This window comes from Bos javanicus, chromosome 16, assembly GCF_032452875.1.
Source record: "Bos javanicus breed banteng chromosome 16, ARS-OSU_banteng_1.0, whole genome shotgun sequence".
Lineage (NCBI taxonomy): Eukaryota > Metazoa > Chordata > Mammalia > Artiodactyla > Bovidae > Bos > Bos javanicus.
In genome coordinates, this window is record NC_083883.1 from 50,088,259 (window position 1) to 50,111,366 (window position 23,108).

A 23,108-nucleotide genomic window follows, 5' to 3' on the forward strand; every position below is an offset into this window, starting at 1 on the left:
GGAGGAGGGCTCCCGGGTGTGTCACACACTGAAAACACCGGACAAACTCCGATGGGAAGCCCGCTGGGTGGTTTATAACTTGTGCTCTTGGCTTTGAATCCGATTCAGTCATAAGCGTCAGTCATTGGAACCCAGGCTTTATTATGTAACAAAACCAAAAAATCCCATCAAAACACAGCTAAAAAAACACGTTTTCCCGAGATTACATTCCCAAGAGAGGGTAATAATACGGTCAGAATAGATCCATCAATGCTGCTGGAAGAAGCATTGCCTTACATTACCGACGGGAGTGGTGTGTTTTTTTTAAACCTTAAAGTGCTTTAGCCAATAAAACAGAAGCAAGTGTTTGTGTCTGCAAGGCTGGCATGTCCTAAGGGACAGTGAGACCATGTCCCCGGTCCCTGCATATCCCCGGACGAAAGCCACTAAAGGTGCCACCCAGACCTGGGTGGGTGACCACCCCCCAGCAGCCAGGAAGGGCTGGTGGAGACTGAGCAGCTGTGCTGGGCCTGGCCAGCTTCCTGCCCTCCTCTTCCCGGCTGGGAAACCTCACAGCTCACAGGTTTGTCTTCTCTTGATTTTTAAGGGCTTGTAAGGGCCATTGCTCCTGTGTGTGTTCCTGTGACCATGATGGAATCCCCACTGAACCGGTTCTCAAGGTTGCTCCTCCATCAGTGCCAGAACAAAGGTCCAGGACCACTGGAGCTCACCACCTGTGGCATGGGAGTGGGGAGCCTGTGCTTGGCCCTCCACAGGAATGTGCCTCCTCTGCCTCCGTATTGGGGCTCTGCCTGCCCTCTGCCTGCATGTTGCAGCCTCCCAGTTTCAGGAGCACCCAAGGGACTCCCCACCGGCCAATGGAATGAGCCTGAGGGACAGCCACGGGAGCTCCAGGAGCTCAGCTACTTCTCAGCTGGGTTCATGGACCCCCAGGACCTGGAGGAAAGGCCTATGGCTCCTGATGGGCCATGATTGGGGGGCCCAGCACGTGCGCTGGAGCACATGCCCTACCCCACAGCAGCCGGCTGTGACCTTGGGCTCAGACCCAAGGTCTGTGGCTCAGTCTCCTCATCTGAACTGCATGAACAGTGTACTTACCCAGGCCCTGTGAGGGTGAGAAGGGAAACCGATGCCCACACCCCTCCCCCCGCCCCCACCAGCCCAGCAGCCCTGATCCTATGGCTGCTGTGATGATGCCACCAGGGTGTGTGCTCCAGGGGGGCTGTAGGCCCCCAGGACCGGAGCTGGCTCCTATCCCCAGGCTCTCAGGCCTGGCTGTGGGCGGGGCCTCCAGGTGCTGATGATGCCCCCTCCCACCTCAAGGAGCTTCACAGGGAGCTTATGGTGTTGGGGGAGGGGGGTGTCACCCTAGACTCTGGCACCTGCATTCACACAATGCTTTTTAAATAAGCAGAACCAGGCAGTGTGCAAACTCCATGTCCAGGATAAAGCCCTGGTCTGGAGGGCCACTGCTGGCCAGTCAGGGGTGGAGCTGGCTCTGGGGCTCCATTCCAGACTGGGCTCCGAGCCACTGAGTACAGGAGACACCCCACCCCTCCCACCCCACCCCCTGGTGCCCCTTACCTCCACCCAGTGCCCTCCTCTGAAGAGCCTGGGAACTGAACACAGGAACTGGCACTTGAACCCCCAGGACTGAGAGCCTGGCTTCAGAGTGGACCTGAGTGATCACAGTCTGCTGCTTCCTGACTTCCCAGGGCTGGGGGCAGGGTGGGGATTATGGCAAGGGAAAGAACCCAAAGAGCGGTTAGGGCTCTGTCCGCATCAGCCCCTGGTCTGGGAGCCTTGCACTTCCCCATGACTTAGAGACAGGAGGGCTCAGATGATAACCAGCTAACCACGGGTAACCATGCAGAGTGAGGGACAGACAGGTGTTAGGAAAATACCAGGTGATGTCTCAGCTTACACAGGAGTCAAGCTTCCCTGCATCCCTCCTGCCTCATCCCCTCGCCCACGATCCCCTGTGGTCCTGCTTCTGGCTCAGAAGGCTCCCTGCAGACAGAACCAGCCCCATCGCCCTGGGGGGTACAGACACTGTCTCTCCCAGCCCGCTGACTCCTCTAGCTGCCCACAGAGGCCAGGACCCCCTCCACTGGCCTCAGCACTGTGAAGACAGGAGGGCCCCTCCCACACAGAACACAGCCTCCCAAGGAGCAGGGTGGGGCTGCGGCTGCAGCTGGCTCTGTTCTCCCATCCCGTAATGGGGGAGCAAGTGACTGACGCCTCCCTGCTGTGGATCCCACCTGGCTGGCCCTTTTCTTAGCCCATTTTGTTTACACGCACGTTCAGAACGAAAGTTAAAAAAAAGAAAAGGCTCACCCACATGTAGAAAAAGGGCATCATTTTATCAAATGTTGACAATTCCCAGTGGTCTGAGGAACCTGTGTCCGTGCTCAGGGGGCCACTGGAGGAAGGGCACTGTGGCCAGAGGTGTTGGCATGGGGCCTGGCTGCAGGCCATCCACCCGAAGTTTCCTTGCCTCCCAGGAGGGACCAGTCTTCCTAATTCCAGTGAAACTTGGGAGTTTGTTTGGGGCAGGAAATGGGAAGTGGCTGCAGTGGGCTTTACACCAGTGGACAAGGGTGCAAGGGGCAGACCGACCCTCAAGACCAGCAGAGGGACCAGCCTCGGGCGGAGATGTAATCTGGAGACTGGACTGGAGAACAAACGTGTTAGGGACAAGCACCGAGCCCCTCATCCCTACCCAGACATTGAAAAACACTTTTTGGCAGTTGTCAGCTGAGCCCCCCAGGAAGGAGAGGCAGGGAAGGTGAGCCCCCCAGAGAACGGACTTTGGATGCGCGTCCTCAGTACAGCTCCGGGGTCCTCCCCACTTCACCGGCGCAGCCCAAGGATCCTGCCTCCCAGGCCAGTTGGTGACTTGGAGGAAGCAGCCATCCAGCGAGGCTTCCTGGGCCGCCAGCCCGGAGACTCCGCCCTCTCCGCCGAGACTCCGCTCTCTCCGCTCTCCGCGTAGGTAGCACGGGCGCAGGGGGTCCGGCCGTGTCCTCCCCACTCAGTTGGCCTCGCTCTCCGTGAACTCCTCTTTGATGGACTGTTTGCGGGACTTACAGTCCGGGAGGTCGAAGCCGAAATCGGCCCACTCGTCGGGCCCCGCGCCCCCGGCGGGGCCCCCGCGGTTGGGGATGGTGATGGTGTGGCGCACGCGGAAGTGCACGGCCTCCATGACCCGCTGGCGCTGAAGTTCCCCCGAGCCCCCGATGGCGATGGTGGCCGCGTTGCTGCTGGAGCGGATCAGCTGCTGGGCGCTGTAGTCGTGGCTCTGCTTCAGGTCCTGGAGGCCCCTCCAGATGGTCATGCGGTACTGGTCGGGGATCTTCAGGGCCCCCAGGTCCTGCAGGAGCAGCTGTCAGGCTCCGCCCTCCCCCTACCAGGGACATCACCTGCCCTGCACAGCCATTGGGGGACCAGGAGGGAGGGGAGGAGCCCTCACCGGGGTGGGGGTGGGGAGCACAGAAGTAGACAGTGCTGGATGCCCCTGTGCCCGGTGGTCTGGCCACACCCAATTCTGCCCTCGACAGGACAGGAGAGACAAGAAATGACGTGGGTGGGAGTGGGGCACTGAGGTCATGTGGGCCAGGTAGGGCCTGGTTACTCTGATCACAGAGTAACAGATGGAGCTCCCTGACACCGGGTGCTGGAGGACACCTGCCTCCCAGCCTTAGGGCCGGGACCCCCACTTCAGGACAAAGCAAAGCCTCAGGTTCCTGTCACCCAACCCCCACCCCACCAAGCAACACATCAATTGGTGAGGCAGGGTTAACAGGCCATGAGCTAGTCCAGTGGGGCCACCAGCGACAGGTCAGAGAGGGTAGTGGACAGAGGACAAGGCTGCCCTCTGAGCCACTGGCCCCGCTCTCTCTGGCAAACCCGCATCCCTTGGCCGGGGAGGAGGCCTCTGTCCCAGGGTCGACTGTGGAGCAGGTCCAATGGAGGCTCCAGGCCACTGAGTTGGAGCCCTGGGATCCAGCCCGCCGACAGCTGTGTCTCCCGGCCTCCAGCTAACAGTCATTACACTCAAGACGTCTCCAGGCTGTACACTGTGCTGTCGCTTCGGTCCTGTCTGACTCTTTGCTACCCCATGGACCGTAGCCCTCCAGGCTCCTCTGTCCATGGGATTCTCCAGGCAAGAATACTGGAGTGGGTTGCCATTCCCTCCTCCAGGGGATCTTCCTGACTCGGGAACTGACCCCGTGTCTCTTACATCTCCTGCATTGGCAGATGGATTCCTTACCACTAGAGTCATCTGGGAAGCCCTATGAGTGCTTGTTGCTGGGACTCTGGTTTAACCCAAAGACCAACCCTGGCTGTGGGTCAGGGGTCAGGATGCCAAGGGTGGGGCACTTCTAGCCCTGCACACCCGGGACCGGACATTCAGTTGCTGTGGGTGCATGGCAAGCAGTTTGGGCCTCAGTCCTCCCCCGCCCCCACCCTGTGTAAACAGTGCTGAGCTAAACCAGCACCAGGTCCCTTCTGGACTTCCCCTTCTGGAATTCATCATGCCTTGGAGACAGCCCGCCCCTAGATCAAAGGCCACAGGATAGAGACTCAAGTCCAGGTGAGGGACTCGGGGCAAGTCCTGTCCAGCTACGTGATGCTGGGTGTAAGCAAGTAGACTTGGCTACTTGCAGGAAGAAGGGTTTTCCAAACTCCCCAGCCCCCCTTACACGGGAAGACGGGAAATGGAGGGACTGCACCGCAAGAGGAGAAAGTTCCCTGGCCTGCAGACAGGTCCCAGGCTGGTCTGGGGGTGGGTTCTCCATGCCTGCCCCAGCAGGCAGTTACCTCTATCGTCAGGTTCTGCAGGTGGTAAATGTTCTGTAAGCCCTGGGAGGTGAAATATTCGATGCAGTTTGGACACCCCAATCCTGTTAGAAAACTGCAGAGAATTGGGGAAACAGAGCAGCGTTAACTTGTAAAAACCTGGCTGTATGGCCCGTCTGAGTGGGAACCGGCCACCCCCAGGTCTCCCCACCCGGCCCAATGTGGCCACAGCTTCCGGCCCACGCTCACCTGGGTGCAGCCTCCAGGGAGCCCCTGGCTTTCTGTGCCCGCCTTCCAAGCACCTGCTGGAGGCTCACTATCCCCCTCCCTCTATCTGCTCTCCAGACAGCGGAGCAGGGACGGCACCAGCTGCAAGGGGCAGCAGGCACAGAGCCCTACCTTGGGCTTGGGGCCAGGCGGCCAGGAGCCACCAGGGCTGAGGTTACTGGGTTTGTGGCAGCACCCAGCAGCAGCCCACATACCTGACCAGGCTGGGGTCAGCATGGTAGGGGGGTGGCGGGGTACAGTGGGACCCCGAGACCATGGACTGGGAGCTGGGGCCACCATTCATCTCCCCGTTGGCTGGCAGGGTGTGGCCATGGTTGTTGAGTATCCCGGGGCCTGGGCAGAAAGCAGGTGGGACAGTCAGAGGCGGGCAGGCCAGGCCAGGTATCCCAGGCTGTGTGAGGGAGGCTTGTAAGGCTCAGCCCCCACTGAGACCTGGAGTGGACAGAGGGGACCATGCCTCCTGCTCTCCGGCCAGAACTGCTGGAGGGTCCAGCCATCAAGAGCCCCGAGTGGTCCTGAGCTGGGCAGGAGGGTCTGGAGCCAGGCTCCCCCACTCCCCACCCCAGCCACCCTGTCCGAGCCACTCACCCATGGGTCCCAGGTTGGGCCCAGCTGCTGAGCCATGCGGGGGAGGCTGGCCCACCAGCTGGTTGACTGAGGGCAGCTTGTTGACGGCCCCATGCGCTTTGCTCATGGGCGAGAGGACAGGCCCATAGGATGGAGGCTGAAGGTGGCTCCTGCTCAGAAAGGACAGCACTCTGAGTGAAGCCCCCTGCTGCAGGGGCCTAGAGACCCCGCCTACACTGGGGTCAGAGTGCCCACTTCCAGCCCACCCTCCCTGCCTGACAGTGGCCACACTCACTCAAAGGCAAGACCTGGGCAATGAGTAGGAGCCAGAGGGGCACCGTTCTTGACCCTGGAACCAGACCTGTTCTTGGTGGGTCACTGTCACCCCGACCACCCCTTCCTGGCCTCCACTCAGCAGACTTCTAGGCTGAGATGCTGCAGTTCAGGGAGCCTTCCTGGAGGAGGGGTACTGCCTGGTGCTGCTGTGTTTTCCCTACTGGGTCATCCAGCCCCATCTTTCCCCACATCAGACAGGTGGGTAAGACCCGGAAGACTGGGATTGGGGGCGGAGGTGGAGGGGCTGCACTCACGGCCTCTGCAGGAGCTGCTGCTGCTGCTGCCGGTAGGAGTCCACCAGCTGCTGGGGCACCAGCTCCATCAGCTCCAGGCTCTCCTTGACCTTCATCAGGATCTCAAAGTTCTCCCGGCCCCGCACCTGAGCACAGACAAGTGGACCCTCTGCCTGCCCAGGATATGTAGACACCGCCTGGCCCCAGAACCCCCCACCTCCTGGCACAGGGGAGTGCTTCTTCTTTCTCAGGGCTCCCCAGCCCCTGCAGCCATGGGGTCCCCTGGTCCTGCTCTCCTCTCCAGAAGTAGGTCTGAGTGAAGCTGGTGGGCTGGCTCCTGTCCATGCAAACCACACCCATCCCTTACTACCCCTGAGTCTTTGCCACACTGCCCCCTCCCTCTTTTCAGAGCTCAGCAGACCTGGGGTACTGGGGGGGGGGCCTGGACAAACATGGGGCTTCTAGAACAAGGAACTCATTCTTGAAGGACTCAAGACAAGTCCTTGAAGGACAAACAACAAGCTCACGTCATGGAGACCAGACCTAGCAAAGCAGGTGAGGGTTTATCTGAGCTGGGGTGGCCGCATCACAGGGCAGCCTATACTCCCGGCTCGGTGATGCGCTGGGGCCCACCAGGCTGTGGGATTCCTCCCACATGCTCCCTTGGGTGGGGGACTGCATCGCCCTGCACACTGTACCACTGTATCCGTAATGAGCCCTCCTGCTCTGGGAGCTCCATCAGTGGACCTGCTCCCCTTGTGGCTAGTCCAGCTCTCTGGGCCCTGGTTCTCCTTTCTGGGATCCACAGAGCTTGGGGTCTCAGCTGTCAGGGCATGCTGGATGGCACCTGCCACCCGCGGGGCCCTGGGTCTCCCCCTAGCACCGCCGTGCCCCGGCCTGGGCCCCGCAGCCGTGGGACTCACGTGTATGTAGTACACGTCATCGTCACCATGCCGCCTCTTCTTCACATTGGTGCCCAGGGCAGGAGCGGTAGGGGGGCTCTGCTTGAAGGCTGACAGGGGTCGGGGGCTTTGTGAGCAGGCAGGGAGGAGGCGGGGCACACGCAGGTGAGCCAAGCTAACCCCCTCACCCCACCCCACCACCATCCCTGAGGTGTCCCTCGTGGACAGGCCCGAAGACCAGTCACCCACTTGGATGAGCAAACTGGAGCGGCCACCCAGGCTGGACAGAGTGGACTGGGGGGCAGCCACATGGGTGGGGCTCACTCTGTCCCCTGGACACAGGCTTGCATGTTTCCTGAAAGTCTCCAGACCGGTCCAGCTCGTCCCGAGGATGGCCTGGCTCTGACAGTCCAGAGTTGCCCTCCGCCCTTGCCCCCGCCCCGCTCACCGCGCTTGCTGGCAGCCCCGCTCTTGGCAGCACTCTCGTTGAGGGCCTGCTGCTCACGGTAGTGGTCTTCATCTGCTTTGCGGTCCCGGCCAGGACAGGCACAGATGCGGCCCTCAAAGGACCGGCGGCCCAGCACCTGTCCGCTGTCCAGGGTACAGCCAGAACCGTGAGCTCTAGGGGCCCACCTTCCCCACCCACCTTGAACCCTACGGGACTGGCCTTGATGGGCCCAGGGCTCAGGGCTGAGAGCACAGCTGCTCCAGGACACCAGGTCTTCTGCCTCCCTCCCAGGGTGGTGCCTGCCCCTGCAGCCCCTCCCAGCACATGGCCTGCAGGGGCCCTCCCCAAAGTTGCCTCCAGGGCCAGCATCCCTCCTAGGTCATGGCTGTCTCCCCAGCAAGACCCCCAGCAGCACTGGCCCAAATCCCTGCCCTCCCACCCCCCTACTCCCACCTCCAGCAGACTCACTCCCGTGTCTCCAGGGTGATGATGATGAGGATGGGCCGCCGGTTCATGCCCCCAACACAGCTGCTGTTGCACATGAAGTTGTACAGGATGGTGGTGAACTCTGTCCCCACCTGCACACAGGGAGGCGGGGAGGCTGTGGTGTCAGCAGGTGGCCTCAACCCACAGGTGTGGGGGCTCCTGGGCTTCCAAGCACCCATCCCTCACATCTCCGGTGGGCAAGAGGCTGCTGGGCCCTCTGGTCCTCTGCCATCTATCCACCCATTCACCATCCACCTGCCTCCATCCACCCATCTTTCCACCATTCACCATCCATCCATCAATCTACTTCCATCCACCTATCCTCCTATGGGTCATTCATCATCCATCTATTTATCTATTCACCATCTGTCTATCATCCATGCATGTATCCATCCATACATCTATCTATCCATCCCTCAGCCCCTATCCATCCATCATCCATCTACCTTCACCCACCCATCCTTCCATCCATCCACCCACCATCTGTCCATCATCCGTGCACCCAGGCGTACATCCATCCATTCCCCATGCACGCATCCACTTGTGTGACTACAACCTATCCATTCACACACTACGCTGAGTGCCATGTGCTGTGCTGGCTGTGGGAACCAAGAGAGCCATGGCGGTTGCCCCCACCACCTCCCCACTCTGACACAGGCTGGAGGTTGCCCAGGCAGCTGGGTATGAGCACAGGCCCCTGTGGGCACAGGTGTGTGTTTTGCAGTGTGGGCTCTTCTGGGCACTGCTCTGGCAGAGGGAGGGACCAGAGCTGTCCGAGTGGGCTCCACATACACTGGTTCCTGGAAGTTTACGGACCTAGGACTCGTGACCTCGGGGGCATCCTAGGACCACAAAATGTGCAGTTGTCGCGGTCTCCCTGGGTCTGGAGGATGGCTTAGGAAACCTGGCCTTTCACAGAACTCCTAGCACGTGGCCGCCACCAGGGGGCGGGAGAGACCTGCTTTCCTGGCCAGTCCTAGAGGTGGAGCCGGGCTGGAGGCTGAGGGCTGGGGGAGGGAAGCCGGGGTGGAAACCCCTCCCAGGGCCCTGGTCCCACTGACATAAGGGCTGTTCCGTGGGGAGGCACGAAGGCTTCTGGGGAACCAGGTGCAGGAATGAGGCCTGGAGTGGGAATGCCTAGAGGACTGGCTACAGCACTGGGGGAGGGTCTCGGATCCAGGGTGGGGGTGAAGTAGTGCCATGCCGCCGACTGCAGGTCTGTCCTCTTCTCCTCGGGGGCTCCCCACAACCCATTCCACCCGGCTGACTCCCCCTGACCTGAGTCCTTCCCTCCCCAGAGCCCAGAACCAGGAAGAGGGACGAAGGGCTGGGTTGAGGCTCAGGGGTCGCCGGGCCCACCCCATGCTGTAGAGCTGGGGGTGCAGATGCCCAGAGAAGGCTGGAGGGGCTGCCCCCAAGCCGGGGGTCAGGCTAGGAGGGACTGATGGACAGACAGATGAGAAGACGAGGGAGGAGCCCCACAGCTGGACTTAACTCTGGACACTAGGAAGTGACTTGCGGGGCCTGTGCCCCACCCCCGCCTGGCTCCCTACCTGCGGGGGCTCATAGGGCACCATGACGCTCTGCCGGCCGGTGACTGGGTCGTCCACGTACTGCGAGAGGTTGTTGCCCTCCACGCGGATGAGGTGGCTGGCGGGAGCGGACTGTCCTGCCGAGAGGAGTGAGCCGCTTCAGAGACCCTGCCAGCCAGGGGCTGCACCCCTTTGCCGGGCACAACGTAGTTGCTTCGGGGCCTCCCAGGGGGACGCAGGCGGCAGGCAGCTCTCACAGATGCCCGGGGCATCTGACTCAGCAGCCCTACCCCGCTCCACGCGCCCTCCCATTGGACCTGCTGCCTCCAGGTAGGAGGCCGGGCCAGCCCTCCTCTTCCCTCCAGGGTGCAGAGGGGCAGAGGAGGGGGCAGGGACACTCACCTTCATTGAAGTCCCGCCCGAGCTCGTGGTTGGGGCAGCGCTTCACAACCTCGGTCACGTGCTCCGCCTTCTTATAGACGGGCATGGCGCGGATGGCGGTGCCTGGGGGCGGCGGGGCGGACACCTTGATCTGGATGGGGCACGTCTTGGCGATTTGGCAGTAGAGCTTCTTCAGCAGCGGGGAGTACTGCAGGGGATGGGGGTCGCGGTGAGGCTGGTCACACCTCCTGCTGAGCCCCGCCAGGACTCCCCGCCCCAAGCCCTGGGATGACGGCCCTCGCTGGACACTTCTGGCTATCTTTCCCTCCCAGCTTCTCCCCAGCCCCACTCAGCAGGTGCCGAGTGTTCTGTGCTGCCGGGAGGAGGCGCTTTCTGTCTGGATCTCACTAGTTGGAGAAGGAGGATGAGAATTGGACCATAAAGAAGGCTGAGTGCTGAAGAATTGATGCTTTCAAATTGTGGTGCTGGAAAAGACTCTCGAGAGTCCCTTGGACTGCAGGATCAAACCAGTCAATCCTAAAGGAAATCAACTCTGAATATTCATTGGAAGGACTGATGCTGAAGCTGAAGCTCCAATAATTTGGCCACCTGATGTGAAGAGATGACTCACTGGAAAAGACCCTGATGCTGGGAAAGACTGAAGGCAAAAGGAGAAGGAGGTGGCGGAGGATGAGGTGGTTAGATAGCATCACCGACTCAATGGACGTGAGTTTGAACGAACTCTGGGAGATAGTGAAGGATAGGAAAGTGAGAAGGAGCTGCTGGAGAGCGGGGCTGGGAGCCAGGTCTGGTGCCTCAAGCCTGTGGACCTTAAGCCTCCAGGCCGTAGTGGTTTGAGGGGTGAGGTGCAGCATCCGTGTCGGGTTTAAAAGCCTGGAGTCAGGTCTTCTGGCATTTGTGCAGAGGAGACAGGCACAGGGACTCCCCGGACCATCCTCGGAGGGGCCAGCCCTGCAGTTGGGTTCTGGCCACTGCAAGTGGGGGGCTTTGACCACGGAGCCCCAGGATGCCTAAAAGAAGCCCCTGACCCAGGGAGGATGGGATGATGCCCACACCACCTGCAGGGACCCCCAGGGCCAGTGCCCAGGGGTCCAGGTGGCCCACCTGAGGACCCAGGCTGGCTCTCATGAGCCCAAAGTGACCTTGATGGAAGGGCCCCTTGGAAACAGGGGTGTCCACTCATTTCTAAGCTGGCTGTTCTCCAGTGACTGGCTCCTGGGGGCCCATGGCCCTATCTATCCACAGGGATAGTGGGGAACATCAAGCTCTTAGAGTCACAGGAGGCTTCCTGTCCCCATGCCACATCCCTGGGTCCCCCCACAAGCCCGGGGGACTTGGAGTTACCCCAGCCAGAAGACTCTGGGAAGCCCCCAGCACACCACACCACGGTGTGTGGGGTCAGGCTGGAGACGGGGCTGCTGCAGTCCAGAGGATGAGCAGGTCTGAGCCCACCTTTGCCAAGGAAGCTGGCGCCTGACACCATGACCCATAGATGAAGGCCACCCTGGCCACTTGCGCTGCCTCTCTGGCCACCAAGGGACACAGTGGACCCTCAGGGCCTCCTAACCTCAGCCACTCCAAGTCCAGGAAGAGCAAGGGAGATGGAGCTCACCCTGAGCCCAGGGGGAAGGGGTCCCTGCCCCTCAGCACCCTCGGCCCTGAGCAGCACAGCTGTCCTTCCTCTGATGAACTGAAACCCAGCCAGAAACGCTGCCCTGTCCCTGCAGTGGGTCTGGGGGGCTTGGGGAACAAGTGGGAGGGTCTCCCTAGTGACGTCCTGGGGGATGGGGACCCTGCCCAACTCCCTCGGCACTGGTTGCAGGACGAGCGCCCTTGTACCCCTGTCACGGAAGGGATTGGATGCCCACAGGGCTTGTCCCTCCCAGGTGCTCTGTCCACTTGTGCCGCAACCCCACTGCTGCAGGCAGGCACACCCGCTATGGATGCAGGTGGGCCCTCAGCTGCTAGACAGCAGGCTCAGAGGCCACACGGCAGGGGGCAGCTTGCATCCCAGGGAGGTGACCGCTGACCTCCTGTGTCCCCATCAGGATAAATGCTGCCCCTTCACCAGTTTGGGAGATCAGCTGAGTGCCCCGTCTCGAGATCTGTGCCCAGGCAGCACTAGCCCAGCCCAAAGCAAACTCCAGGTGCCAGCCGAGGGCCCAGCTCTCTTGTCCACCCACGTACGAGGCTTCAGTGTCCGTCCCTGACGTGAGACAAGTGTGCACTTAGTCTCGGGATGAAACTGCCTGGTCATCGTCATGGAGGAGCTTCAGAGGGCTACCCAGGGGGTCTTCCTGGTGGAGGAGGGCCCCACAGGGAATGGGAGGCCTCAGTTGGATTGCAGGGACCTGAACACAAGCAGTGATGGAGTAAGAAGCTGGGATGCCGGGAGCCATCCACTCGGCAAGCCTTTGTTGAACGCCTAGTGTTTGCCCAGCTCTTGGCTCATTAAGGAAATGAGCCGAGAGGCCCTCCACCCCCAGAAAACTCTAGACTTAGCTGAGGCTCACGGCTCATGCCCAAAGGCCACGCAGCCTCATGGCCTCCTGCTGTGGCTGTTGGATCCCAGACGGGGCTTCCTCCCCTGCAGGTGACCCACCTGCCTTCGGAAGGCTCAGGGAATAAGGTGACCCGGGACTGGGAGGGGCATGCGGAGGACTGCAGAGAGCTGGCCTGGACTACTGGGGGTGGTCTGCAAGGGGAGACTGCCTGAGGTCTGGCCACTGTGTCCCAGTTTCAGCTCTGGGCTGGACAGCTGGGACACCTTAACCACTGGACAGACCTTTCTGTGGCGTGACCGTCGGCTGTGCAGGTCCCCCTCCGGGAGTCCCATTCGCCCTCTGACTTGTGCTCCCACCCAAGCCCTGAGATGGGTAAGGTCTACCAAGACCAGGCATTCCTGGCAGCACCACTGAGGAGGGAATGGAGACAACAGGGTGCAGCCAGGCTCCAGGCGCAGCCTGGGGAGGTACAAAACTGCTGCCCCCCCTACCCCAACCCCCCAGGCTCCCTGATCACCCCCTGGCTTCAGAACCCCCGCCCCACCCACACAGCCTTTCCCCCTGGGCTGCCTGCCCCAGCCCCACTGGCCACCTCCGCCAGAGCTGAGGACGCCCCACCCTCTGGGAGGAGCTGCCGGGAGCTGTCCCTGGTACCGCCGGGCAACAGCAGCCCAACCGCCCCGGTGAAAGGCAAAAGCCGACTCGGCTGGGAGCACACCGCCGCCTGGGGCGCCTCACTGGCCAGCGGTGAGGGTGCAGAGGACACTCTTCCCTCTGTGGTCCTAGCAAGGCCAGTCACTGGCTCTCCACCGCTCCCCACAGGGGTGCCCCCAACCCAGTGCTGCCCTCCCTACTGGCTGCTCTTGTGGCTTTCGGGCACACACACAAGTCAGGACCCGACTCCAGCAGGGGGTGGATCCACAGAGGTCCAGCCTGGCCAGAGCCCGGTAGCGTCAGGGAGCGAGACCTGAGGTCTCCGCAGCCTGGTAGCATCAGTGGTGACACCTGTAGTCGCCGGCCTGCAGGGCAGGAGGGAAGCCTGGGAGGGGAGGGGGCAGGCCGGAGGGGTTGGGGGCAAACCAGTGGTTGGGTGCAGAGTGGGACCTGGAGGGAATGAAGGAGCCCCCCCTCCTCCCAGAGCTCCGGGGCCTCAGGCCATCCTGGGCACGGGGCAGGGAGAAGGAGGGCTCCTGGGTCCTCCTCGGTTCTGTAAGAAAGATCACGTGGAGACAGTTCCTCTCTCCCTCCCGCCTGCCTCTCCTTCCCTAGGACCGCTAGATGGATGTGTTTCAACAGATTCCGAGCTGATAAAATCTTATTTATCTTCGGCTGTTGACACGGAGCCGTCAGGACTTGCCTGTTCGGGGATGCGTGTGTTCCTTCGTGTTTGCAGGAAATGGTTCTCCCAAACGCTGGTGTGTGCCCATCCCGCCCCCTCCAGCTCTTCCCCTCAGATCCACACCTCCCCGTCCCCCGCCCAGCTCACGATGGGCCCGGCCTGGCTGGAAGCCACAGGCCTGGCAGGGCTGGTGCGGGGGTGATGGGGGAGAGGGCGGCGGGTGGCGGGTGCGGCGTGGTGGCTGTTAATTTCCTCGCGCCCGCTCCCCGGCAGCTGGGTGCCCAGCATGGGCAGGTTTGGGCAGGAGCAGAGTGGAGAGGTGATAATAACTTGTCTGTCATTTTCCAGGGACGTGTAGCGTCTTGCAAACCGCAAATACCGTTAACCAGCTTGGGTGAATCTGTTACAACAGATTCTGGGAGACGGGGCCCTCAGTGGGGGCTTTATTTTTTTTAATGATTTTTTTATAGACCACTTTTATCTGCTTTCTGTATGTGTGTGCATGCATGCGCTGGTGCTCACACCCACATTTCTCCCTGCTCTTGGGCTACGGACCCTTTGAGGACCTCCTCAAGACCACAGACCCTCACTCACCCTAGAAAAGCTCTCGAGTAGATCAGCAGAGTGCTTGGCAAGAAGCTTCGTGGGGTTCCAGGAAGCTTCCAAAGCTCATAGGAACCCCCGGTTCAGCCTCCTTTCTCCCTCCAAGGGAGGAGGCCTCCCAGGGTGACACAAACCACAGGGACAGTGCCCCCTACTTCTGGCCACCCCCCTCACTGGCACAGATCCACTTCCACAATCCCATCTTCACTCAGCCAAGAGGGACTGGGGACACGGGGAGCTCTGACAGACGTCAGCGAGGTGACCGGCCTGGGGGATGCGGGGACACCTATGACCATCACCACAGCCTGCTTCAGGGCACCCACGCTCAGAAGGCAGTGAAGGTCTTCGCTGGAAACCCACACACAAGGAAACCTATGGCCAACACTCCACCCTGGATGCGGGCCTGGTGGCTGGAAGATCCAGGGAACTTGGGACGCCAGGGCAGCAGCCGGTGCCTGGCCGGCAGAGAAGGCAGGCCTCTATGATTCCTCAACAGCTCCTAGCTTGGGATGGGGTGGTGTGGGAGATGCTTCTGCTGACACCTCTGTGAACCTGGATGGCCCAGGCTCCCCTCGCCAGGAGCCCAGCGGACCGGGAGGTGGAAACAGGCTGTGCTGGTGCTGAGAGACCCTGACTACCATCTTGGGGAGGCCCTGGAGGCTGTGTTCTAGAAGCTGTCCCCCGGAGAGAGAGAGAGGCTGCAGGCCCCTGACAGCCTCAGTGAGTGTGCCCCCTTCAGCTGCACCCCTAAACCAGCACTCCTCGTCCCACTCAAGGCTGTGGGCTGCCAGGGGAAGTGGCTTCTGTCCTGGGCTAAGATCAGGGGCAAGGTGGACAGCAGGAGTGCACTGAGCTGACCCAAGAGAGAGGCTCCAGTGGGCACTGGGCCTGCTGTGCAGGGTGGCCAGCAGGGCAGGAGCCGAGGGCCCACCCAAAGCCTGGCCAGACGGAGGGGACAGACCACGTGGGTCTGGGGAGGCCACGTCCGCTGGTGTCGAGGCCAGGAGGCCCGTGAGTGGGCGCCGTTGCCCCGCACTCTCAACGGGGCTCCCGGGGCCACCTGCATGGCCACCGTTTACTGACAGCTTCTCTGTGCTGGGTCCACTCGCACACAACCCCCGCCTCGAGGTCACCCTCTCACCCTGTTTTAGCAACACAGAGCTCTGCTTCCAAAAGCTGGGGTGGCGCCGCCTTGGGCCCTTGAGCTCCATCTCCAGAGCCCTTGTCACCACTGGGCTTGACTTGGGGCCATGAAGACCACGTAGCTCAAAGAGGCAGGTGGACAAGGACACAGGGCCAGCTGTGACACCCTTCATTCCAGCTGGGCTGAGCTCCAGCCTCTCAGGACAAGGGAACCAACAGGCGGGAGCCTGACCTGCCCTGTCCTGCTGGGGAGGGGGGGCATCTCCCTCGACTGCAGAAGGAGCATAAGACAGCCTCCTGGTGCAGTGAGGGGTCTCCAGGTGGGGATTGCTGGGGAGCAGCTAGCTGGGGGGAGGCAGCTGGCCTGGATGCTCCAGCCCCCACTTTTCTGTTGAGATGTTGTGTGATGAGCCTCAGTTCTGACCCTGAAGGGCCTTGTCGAGTCACCAGCTCCCCTGTGAACAGTGCTTGGGGGGTCCTGGCACACAGGGGGTCCTGTTGTCTCCTCGGTCACTCTGGTCCCTCCAGGAAGAGGAAGCTGCCCAGAGGCCGGCCGTGCCCGTGGCCCCAGTGAACCCTGAGGAGGAGAAGGACGTGCCCCCACCCCCTACTCCCAGGGCACAAACAGCGTCACCATCCAAAGCACCAAACTTTGGTTCTGCCGGGTCCAAACTCGGTTCCTCTGCCCACAAACTTGGCTTCTGACTTTGCAAGCCTGTCTGTGCTGGCCTCCTTTGAAGTCCAGTGTCCCTGCCTGCAGTGGGTATCCCCGCAGGCTGGCCTCATGGAGACAGCGCTCTGGCCAGAACCCGGCTAGCAGGGCCGTGGCCAGGCCTCGGAATTGCCCGACATGAGGCAGCGTGGGGAGGCTGCCTACCAGCCCAGCTCTGATCCAGTGCTGGGAGGGCCCCCGGGACGGTCGGGGGAAGAGGCCCCCACTATGCTCACCCTACCCCCTTGTGCCTTTTTGAGTTGTCGTGGCCTTGTCGGCATGGTGAAGGCAAGGGTCAGTGGCCAGCTTCCACTCACAGGACAGTCCCAAAGCCTCTGCCTGTGGGCATGCCATTCTGGATACTGGGCTGTGCAGTGCAGGCAGTCCTTCCCCCAGCTCCCTGCAGCTTCTGGATGGCCTGGGGGCATCAGGGCCAGAGCTGAACCAGCTGCAGGAGGCTGAGGGGACTCAGGGAGGGGAGGCTGGGCAGTGGCCACGGCAGTGGCAGACGCTCAAGGTGACCTCCTGGAGGGCTGTCACGTCGGTCCCAGCAGGAGCCCTAAGGAAGCACCCTCCTGCCTCTGACCTTCCTGCCACGGCTGCCACAGGTAAGCCCCCAGTTGGGAACCACAGTTAAAGCCACGCCCTCCAGTCAGGAAGCAGTGAGAGCGTTTCTTCACTAAACAAACCCCACTCCCGGCCAGCAGGAGAGAAGCCCCAGGACCTGCATGCCCTGGACACGGTGGGTAGCCATTTCTCAGCTTTTAGTACAGATGGCTGCAATCGAAGTTTTCGCTGGAACTTGTAACTGGCCAGTGAAGGGTCCGAGGCAGGGAGTACTGACTTCTGAACATCCGGTCCCGTGCAGCGCAGCATGAGGCGCTCCCACTACATAGCACCACCTGGGCTCATCCTCCCTGGGCACTAGAGGCTCTGGCTGCTCCCCTCCCCAACACCAGGACCCCACAGAGGAAGGGGGCCTAGCCCTGGTAGGTCTGTGATCCTGAGGACTCTGCCTCCAGGCCACTGAGTGGTTTTCCCAACAGCCTCTGATCATCTACTTCACCCAACCCTGTGTACCTTTCACAGGGGCTTTCCTGCCCTAGAAATTCTGAGGGATCCATGAACTTGAGCTTGGTTTCCAAGTTTGGGATCTGAGAAAACCCCAAAGCAGATTTCCCTGACAACCAACCACAAGGACCCACTTGGCTTGGACACAAAGCCCCCACTCACTGCTCAGCTGTGACCTTCATCCCGAGTTCCCCATGGCCAAGGTCCAGGGCACTCAGCCCCCTGCTGCTGCAGCAGCGGTTTTAGGAGAAACCGAGGTGGGGTCTCCCCTTCTGGCCTCACTTTCCCACCCAGAAAGGGGGCTAAGGGAGCCTGAGAGTGAGCTGAGGATGGCGGGCCTGGCTGAGGTGTGGCAAGAGAGGAAGAGGGGCGGGTCCCCTGCCCAGCTCCCCTGACCCCCAGGCTCTCCTGGCCTGTGGCTACTTTTACTTTTGAGCCTGGTCAGACCCGATCTTATAGAATGCTCCTGAGGAGTTTTCATTGGTCAATAAGAAGCAGACAGAGAAAGTGGTCAGGCAGACTCCACCCGCCCAGGGGCAGCTGTCACTCACGCGCTGACAGTGATCACAGGCTTGCTAGGGGCCTGGGTGCTTCCTGCCGTAGCCATTGGCAGGCCCTGTACCTCTGAGGGGTCAGCTCCCCTTACCACTGGTCCCCTGGGTCCTGGGGGTGTCTGCAGACCCAGCCCTCGGAGCTGGGAGAAGGCTAGTCCTTAGATGTGCCCCACAGAGGTACACAGGCTATGCCTACAAGCTAAGTAATGAAAGCCAGGGGTCAGGCTGCTGGGGTTCCAACCCCTCTCTCCCTGTGCTGATGGGTGACCTTGAGCAGGGACCTGGCCACCTAAGCCTTATCAGTAAAGTGGGGAGACCCTGAGAGCCTACAGCATGTACCAGGGTGCTCCTGGTGGGGCCTGCCCACAGGGGGACCCTGCAGGGGCACTGTTGATCCACAAACCGGTCACCCCAAAATTCACAGAGCTGTGTCCAACTCAGAAAAAGTCCCAGGAGATGAGAAATGACATGGATCGCATTGTGTCCCTTCCACAGCCCCACACTTCCGAGATGGACCCCCAAACCCAGGGGTTCCTCTACAAGAACCTTGGGGTGGGAGGTGGCAGCTGCCCTGGGAGCACCCCTCAGCAGCAGGGACTCAGGGCTCCTCTCAGGAGTCCCCAAGCTGAGCTCTGTGACCTCCAGGCGCAGGGCTCCCTGGCTGCTTGAGGGGACAGAAGGAGAAGAGGTGACCCCTACCTCGGGCTGCGAGCCAGGCACTGATGCCCCAAGTCCAGCCACAAGAAGCCCTGACCCCAAGCTCGACACAGGGTGAGGTTTGCTGAAGACCCTCCCTGAGTGTGGTGCATCCGATTCCCCTAAATAACCCGCGTTTCATCTCCACAGTGTTAGGACTCTTCCTTCAGTTTCAAATACGTATAATTGCTCCTGGTGCCAGTAAAAGGTATTAATTCCACTTATGCATTCCATAAACTTTTAGGATAACGCAATTGATACCGCGATCATGTTGGGACACCTCCACTATTATTTTCCTGCTTGCAAACCTCCGAGGGGCTGGAAAGTTTTCTCCCAAATCCATTAGTGTTGACTCAGCCCCGTTCTACCCAGGAATCCCATGAAGTGCCTTTGTGTTTCCTGGCCCCCCACCGTGTGCTTCTAGGAGGGGCATCACTTGGCCTTCGTGGGCCAGCTAACCCCCAAGACAGGCAAATGGACACATTCCCCACTGAGTCTGAGGGAAGCTGGAGGTCACTGAGGGGCTTTGTCCAGGCTGGCGGGCTGTCCATAGGTCCCCCAGGGGCCAGCTGTGCCCTCACACTCCCGCGTACCCACACCATCTCTCCTCACGGCAGCCTGCCCTGTGGGCCGTCAGCAGTGCCACCCAGTCTGCCCAAGGTGACCACAGATGCCCAACAGGGCCAGCGCTCTGACCACAGTAAGTCGCCCTTCTGCCCTCGGAAGCCCCTTCTCAAACCTCCAGAACACCAAGGACAGCCCTTCCCTGGCTCCCAGGTTCAGCCTGGAAGCAGATGGGGAGGCTGGGCTGGGCTCTATAGCATCCAGACGCCCTCACAGGGGCTGCTGCTGCTCTGTGCTCCCTGGGACTCTTGTCACCAGCTGTCCCCACACTGACAATGTAGGGGGGCTCCCGGGGTGGGAGTGGCCATCCAGAGGTCAACAGAGGGTGAACCGCCATGTCCTGGGGAGTATGTGGAACAGGGACCCGGGAACCTGGCACCTCCATCCGCAGCCTGGATCCACCCATCTACCAGCCCAAAGAGCATCAGTGCCCAAGGGTGCCAGCCTCACTCACACCCGTGAGCTCTCATGATGCCTGTCTCTCTCCAAAGCGCAGAAGGCCCCCAAAATGGACAAGCCCCAGCCGGGATGCTCACAGGCAGCGAACACTGGCAGGGGTTACAGAACCTCCTGTGATAGTGCCCTGGCCAGCCACACGCCCACCTGGCCTGGGCCCTGCCCCTTGTTCACAGTCTCAGGAAGAGCCCAGGCCCCTCCTCTGGCTGCTCAGTTACCTGCCACCCACTGCTCCCGGTTCCTGGAGGAGGGGAGGGGCTGTCAGAACCCTGGGCAGCAACCAGGAGGCACCAGCATGCGTGTGCGTGTTTAAGAACATGTATGCATGTCTGCACAGGTGCTCCCACGTGCGGACAGCATCTACATGCACACATGTGCACACGTGTGCTGTGGTGTGCATGTGTGTGTTATGTGTGCGTGTCTGCATGTGTTCACATGCCTGTGCGTGTCTGCATGTGTTCACAAGTCTGTGCATGTCTGCGTGTGTGTTCACACATCTGTGCATGTCTGCATATGTGTGCTATGTGAGCGTGTCTGCACACGTGTTCGTGTTTGTGCATGCATATCTGAGTGTTTCATGCACGCATATGTGCACATATCCTATGAGCTGAGGGCTCCAGGCCCTTCTGAGCCCTCAGTGTGGGTATGAGACCTGAAGTCTAAGGCACACAGGTCAGAGCAGATCCATCCAGGGCTGTGGGACTCGCAGGGGGCATCGGCCAAACAGAAGCCAAAGACCCCATTAACAGCTGCAGCCGTGTGGGGACTGGTGAGGGTGTTTTTCCTGAGCAGGGAGAGGAGTGAAGGCAGCAGTCAATCTGGAATTGCACTTGAGAAAAATATGAATTATCTATCAGTTACCAGCAGGCTGGCGTAGGGGGCAGCGGGCGGCACAGCGGAAGCCAGGATGGCAAGCCCGAGCGGCAAGTCTGGGCAGTGCCTGCACAGCCAGGGCCCCGCAGCCGTGAGCAGGGAGGATGCCCAGTGGTCTCCGTCCTCACCAGGAGCTGGCTGCCCATCTGCCCCCTCTCTGGGCAAGGAGGAGAGCCTGTGGGGACGGGGTCCGCTCCCAGAACCGAGGTGCCAAAAATCTCATTATCAATGTTTGTCCCATCTCTACCCTGGCATGGAGAAGGGCCGGAGAGGGGGATCTGTGAGCACCGTCTTCCTTCACTCAGCTCCATGAGCCATGGTGGAGGGTGGGAGGTGTGGGGAGGAAGGGAGGGAGGGAGGTATCCACTGCTTGGGCTCTGGGGGTGAGAAGGGCTGGAGATTGGAGGCAGAGCCACTGGGGCAAGCGAGGCTTCCTCTGCGCCCTGGACAGACCACCCATGCGACCACTTAGGGCCAGCACAACTGTGGCCAAGGCATGAGCCCCTCCAGCCCTAAGGTCACACGCCTGGCAGGGGACGGTAGAGGCAACCAGGCACCAAGGGGCAGCTCCCATCCCTCCCCGAGGACCAGCTCAGACCATTCCAGGTGCTCCAAGCCCCCAAGATGCGACAGAAATTCCACCAGCATCCTCAAACAGTGGAAAGGAAGGGAGCCAGGACCCCCACAAGCTGCCCACCAGGACTCCTAAGAACCAGCAACTTGGGCCCTGATGACAGAATGTCAGTGAAGAAGGGACCGGGATCCTTCTGCTTAGAAGAGAGAGAAAGGGCTTAAGAAGCAAGTGGGAACTTGGAATAAGAGCGGTAGTGGGCCTCCTGTTGCTTGAGGTGTGCAAGTGCAGTGATGTCTCGAGGGCCAGACCTCACAGCAGGGGTGTGGGGAGCAGGACCCCACAGGCCATAAAGAATCCCTGGCAGGTGCAGCTTTGGGTAAACAACTTTGTCCAGGAGGACCAGGCTCCGTGGCACCCCCATCATCTAAGGAAATAATAAAGACATGCCATCACTAAGCCCCATGCAGCACAGGCACCATCCCATTTAAGCCTTATCTCCTTCACCAATAGAGCAAAGGAATGAACATTTGCAGATGAGGCCATCTGGGCACCAACAGGACCAGGTGCTCCCTTGGCCACTGCAAGCCCTGGAGTCAGTCTGAGCCTTGACTCAGCAATCGGTCAGCATCTGGGGGAGCCCACTGCTCAAGCAAGAACTCAGAAATAGCTGTAGGGGGCTGCCCAGGCTGCCTTTTGCTCCGCCCCATCTCTGGTTCCCCAGAGTGTGGGAAAACCACAGTCTGGCCAGTGGGCACTGGGGACAGTGGGAACCAGTTCATAAAGTGGCAGAACCTTAGTGTCACCTTCTCAGCACTCCCATGGGGGCCAGAACCAGCCCCCGGACACAGCCCAGCCTCCTCTGCTCCAGGGTCCTTTGCCAGGAGCTATGAGTGAGCACGGAGATGCTGTTCCTGGAGAAGGTGATGTGGCCCCATGGCCAGGCTCACTTTCCCTTCCTGGGGGCAGGCACGAGACTGGCAGGTCCTTGGGGTGCCCTTTCCTGCCCCATGCCCTGTGTACCCAATGCTCAGAGGTGAGCTGCTAGTGTATCCAGGGGTCTCGGAGTCTCTATAGCCTTTACTCTGCCCCAGGGGGACATCAGGCAGCCTGTTTCTCTCTCAGCCAACAGTAGGGACAGTGCGGTTCCCACGCCAGCACCACCACCCCACCCCACCCCGCCGGCCTCTGCATAACTCTGAGAAGGCGGTCTAGACTATCCTGCATGCATGCTAATTCGCTTCAGTCGAGTTTGACTCTTTGCCACCCTGTGGACTGTAGCCCACCAGGCTCCTCTGTCCATGGGATTCTCCAGGCAAGAACACTGGAGTGGGTTGCCATGCCCTCCTCCATGGGATCTTCTCAACCCAGGGATCGAACTTACATCTCGGGTTTCCTGCACTGACAGGTGGGTTCTTTACCACTAGCGCCACCTGGGAAGGCCAGTCCTGGACTATAAATGGGTCAGTAACAGATTCTACCTTCTGGATTGTAGGCAGTTTCAAGGGTTAACATAAATTCAAAGAGCTTAGGGCAATAGCAATTCACAATAGCAATTCTGGGAAGCAGCAACCATGGGTGTGTGGGATGTTCTCAAAGTTGGCAAAATCTTGATGGTGGTGGGTAGGAACATGCAGATGTGCCCAAGGGCGCTGTGGCAGGGCCTGGGGTCCGCAGCCTTGGGGCTCCATCTCGACCTCCTGTCTCACACCCACACTTGGAGATGACAACCCAGAGACAGAGTGGGCAACGCCTAAACATGCCTACGACAGAGGCTTCTCGCCAGCCTTGCACTGCCTGGAGGAGGTGGCCTCTGTGGACCCAGGGACCGAGCTCAGATGGCTTCAGGTATATGAGGTGGGAGCCTCCTGTCCACCCAGGACAGAATTCAAACCAGAGCCCCCACCCAAGCTCAGGGATGCTGGCCAGGCAGTCTTGATGAAAACAGTCTGCCTCTGTCCTCAC

At 60.6% G+C, this 23,108-nt stretch overlaps 1 protein-coding gene across 5 annotated transcripts in view; it reads right to left on the reverse strand.

The window, feature by feature from the left end:
• Window positions 1–2,344: 2,344 nt before the first annotated feature.
• Window positions 2,345–23,108, reverse strand: part of TP73 (tumor protein p73) — an 81,186-nt gene continuing 60,422 nt past the window's right edge. For all 5 annotated transcript variants that reach the window (XM_061382953.1, XM_061382955.1, XM_061382954.1 and 2 more), the window contains 10 exons: window positions 9,998–10,184; window positions 9,617–9,732; window positions 8,046–8,155; window positions 7,578–7,720; window positions 7,151–7,239; window positions 6,249–6,373; window positions 5,680–5,828; window positions 5,286–5,424; window positions 4,825–4,918; window positions 2,345–3,373 (listed from right to left, as the gene is read on the reverse strand). In XM_061382953.1, the coding sequence (XP_061238937.1) occupies window positions 3,035–3,373; window positions 4,825–4,918; window positions 5,286–5,424; window positions 5,680–5,828; window positions 6,249–6,373; window positions 7,151–7,239; window positions 7,578–7,720; window positions 8,046–8,155; window positions 9,617–9,732; window positions 9,998–10,184 (1,491 nt within the window). In that variant the 3' untranslated portion in view covers window positions 2,345–3,034. The remainder of the gene's footprint in view (window positions 3,374–4,824; window positions 4,919–5,285; window positions 5,425–5,679; window positions 5,829–6,248; window positions 6,374–7,150; window positions 7,240–7,577; window positions 7,721–8,045; window positions 8,156–9,616; window positions 9,733–9,997; window positions 10,185–23,108) is intronic.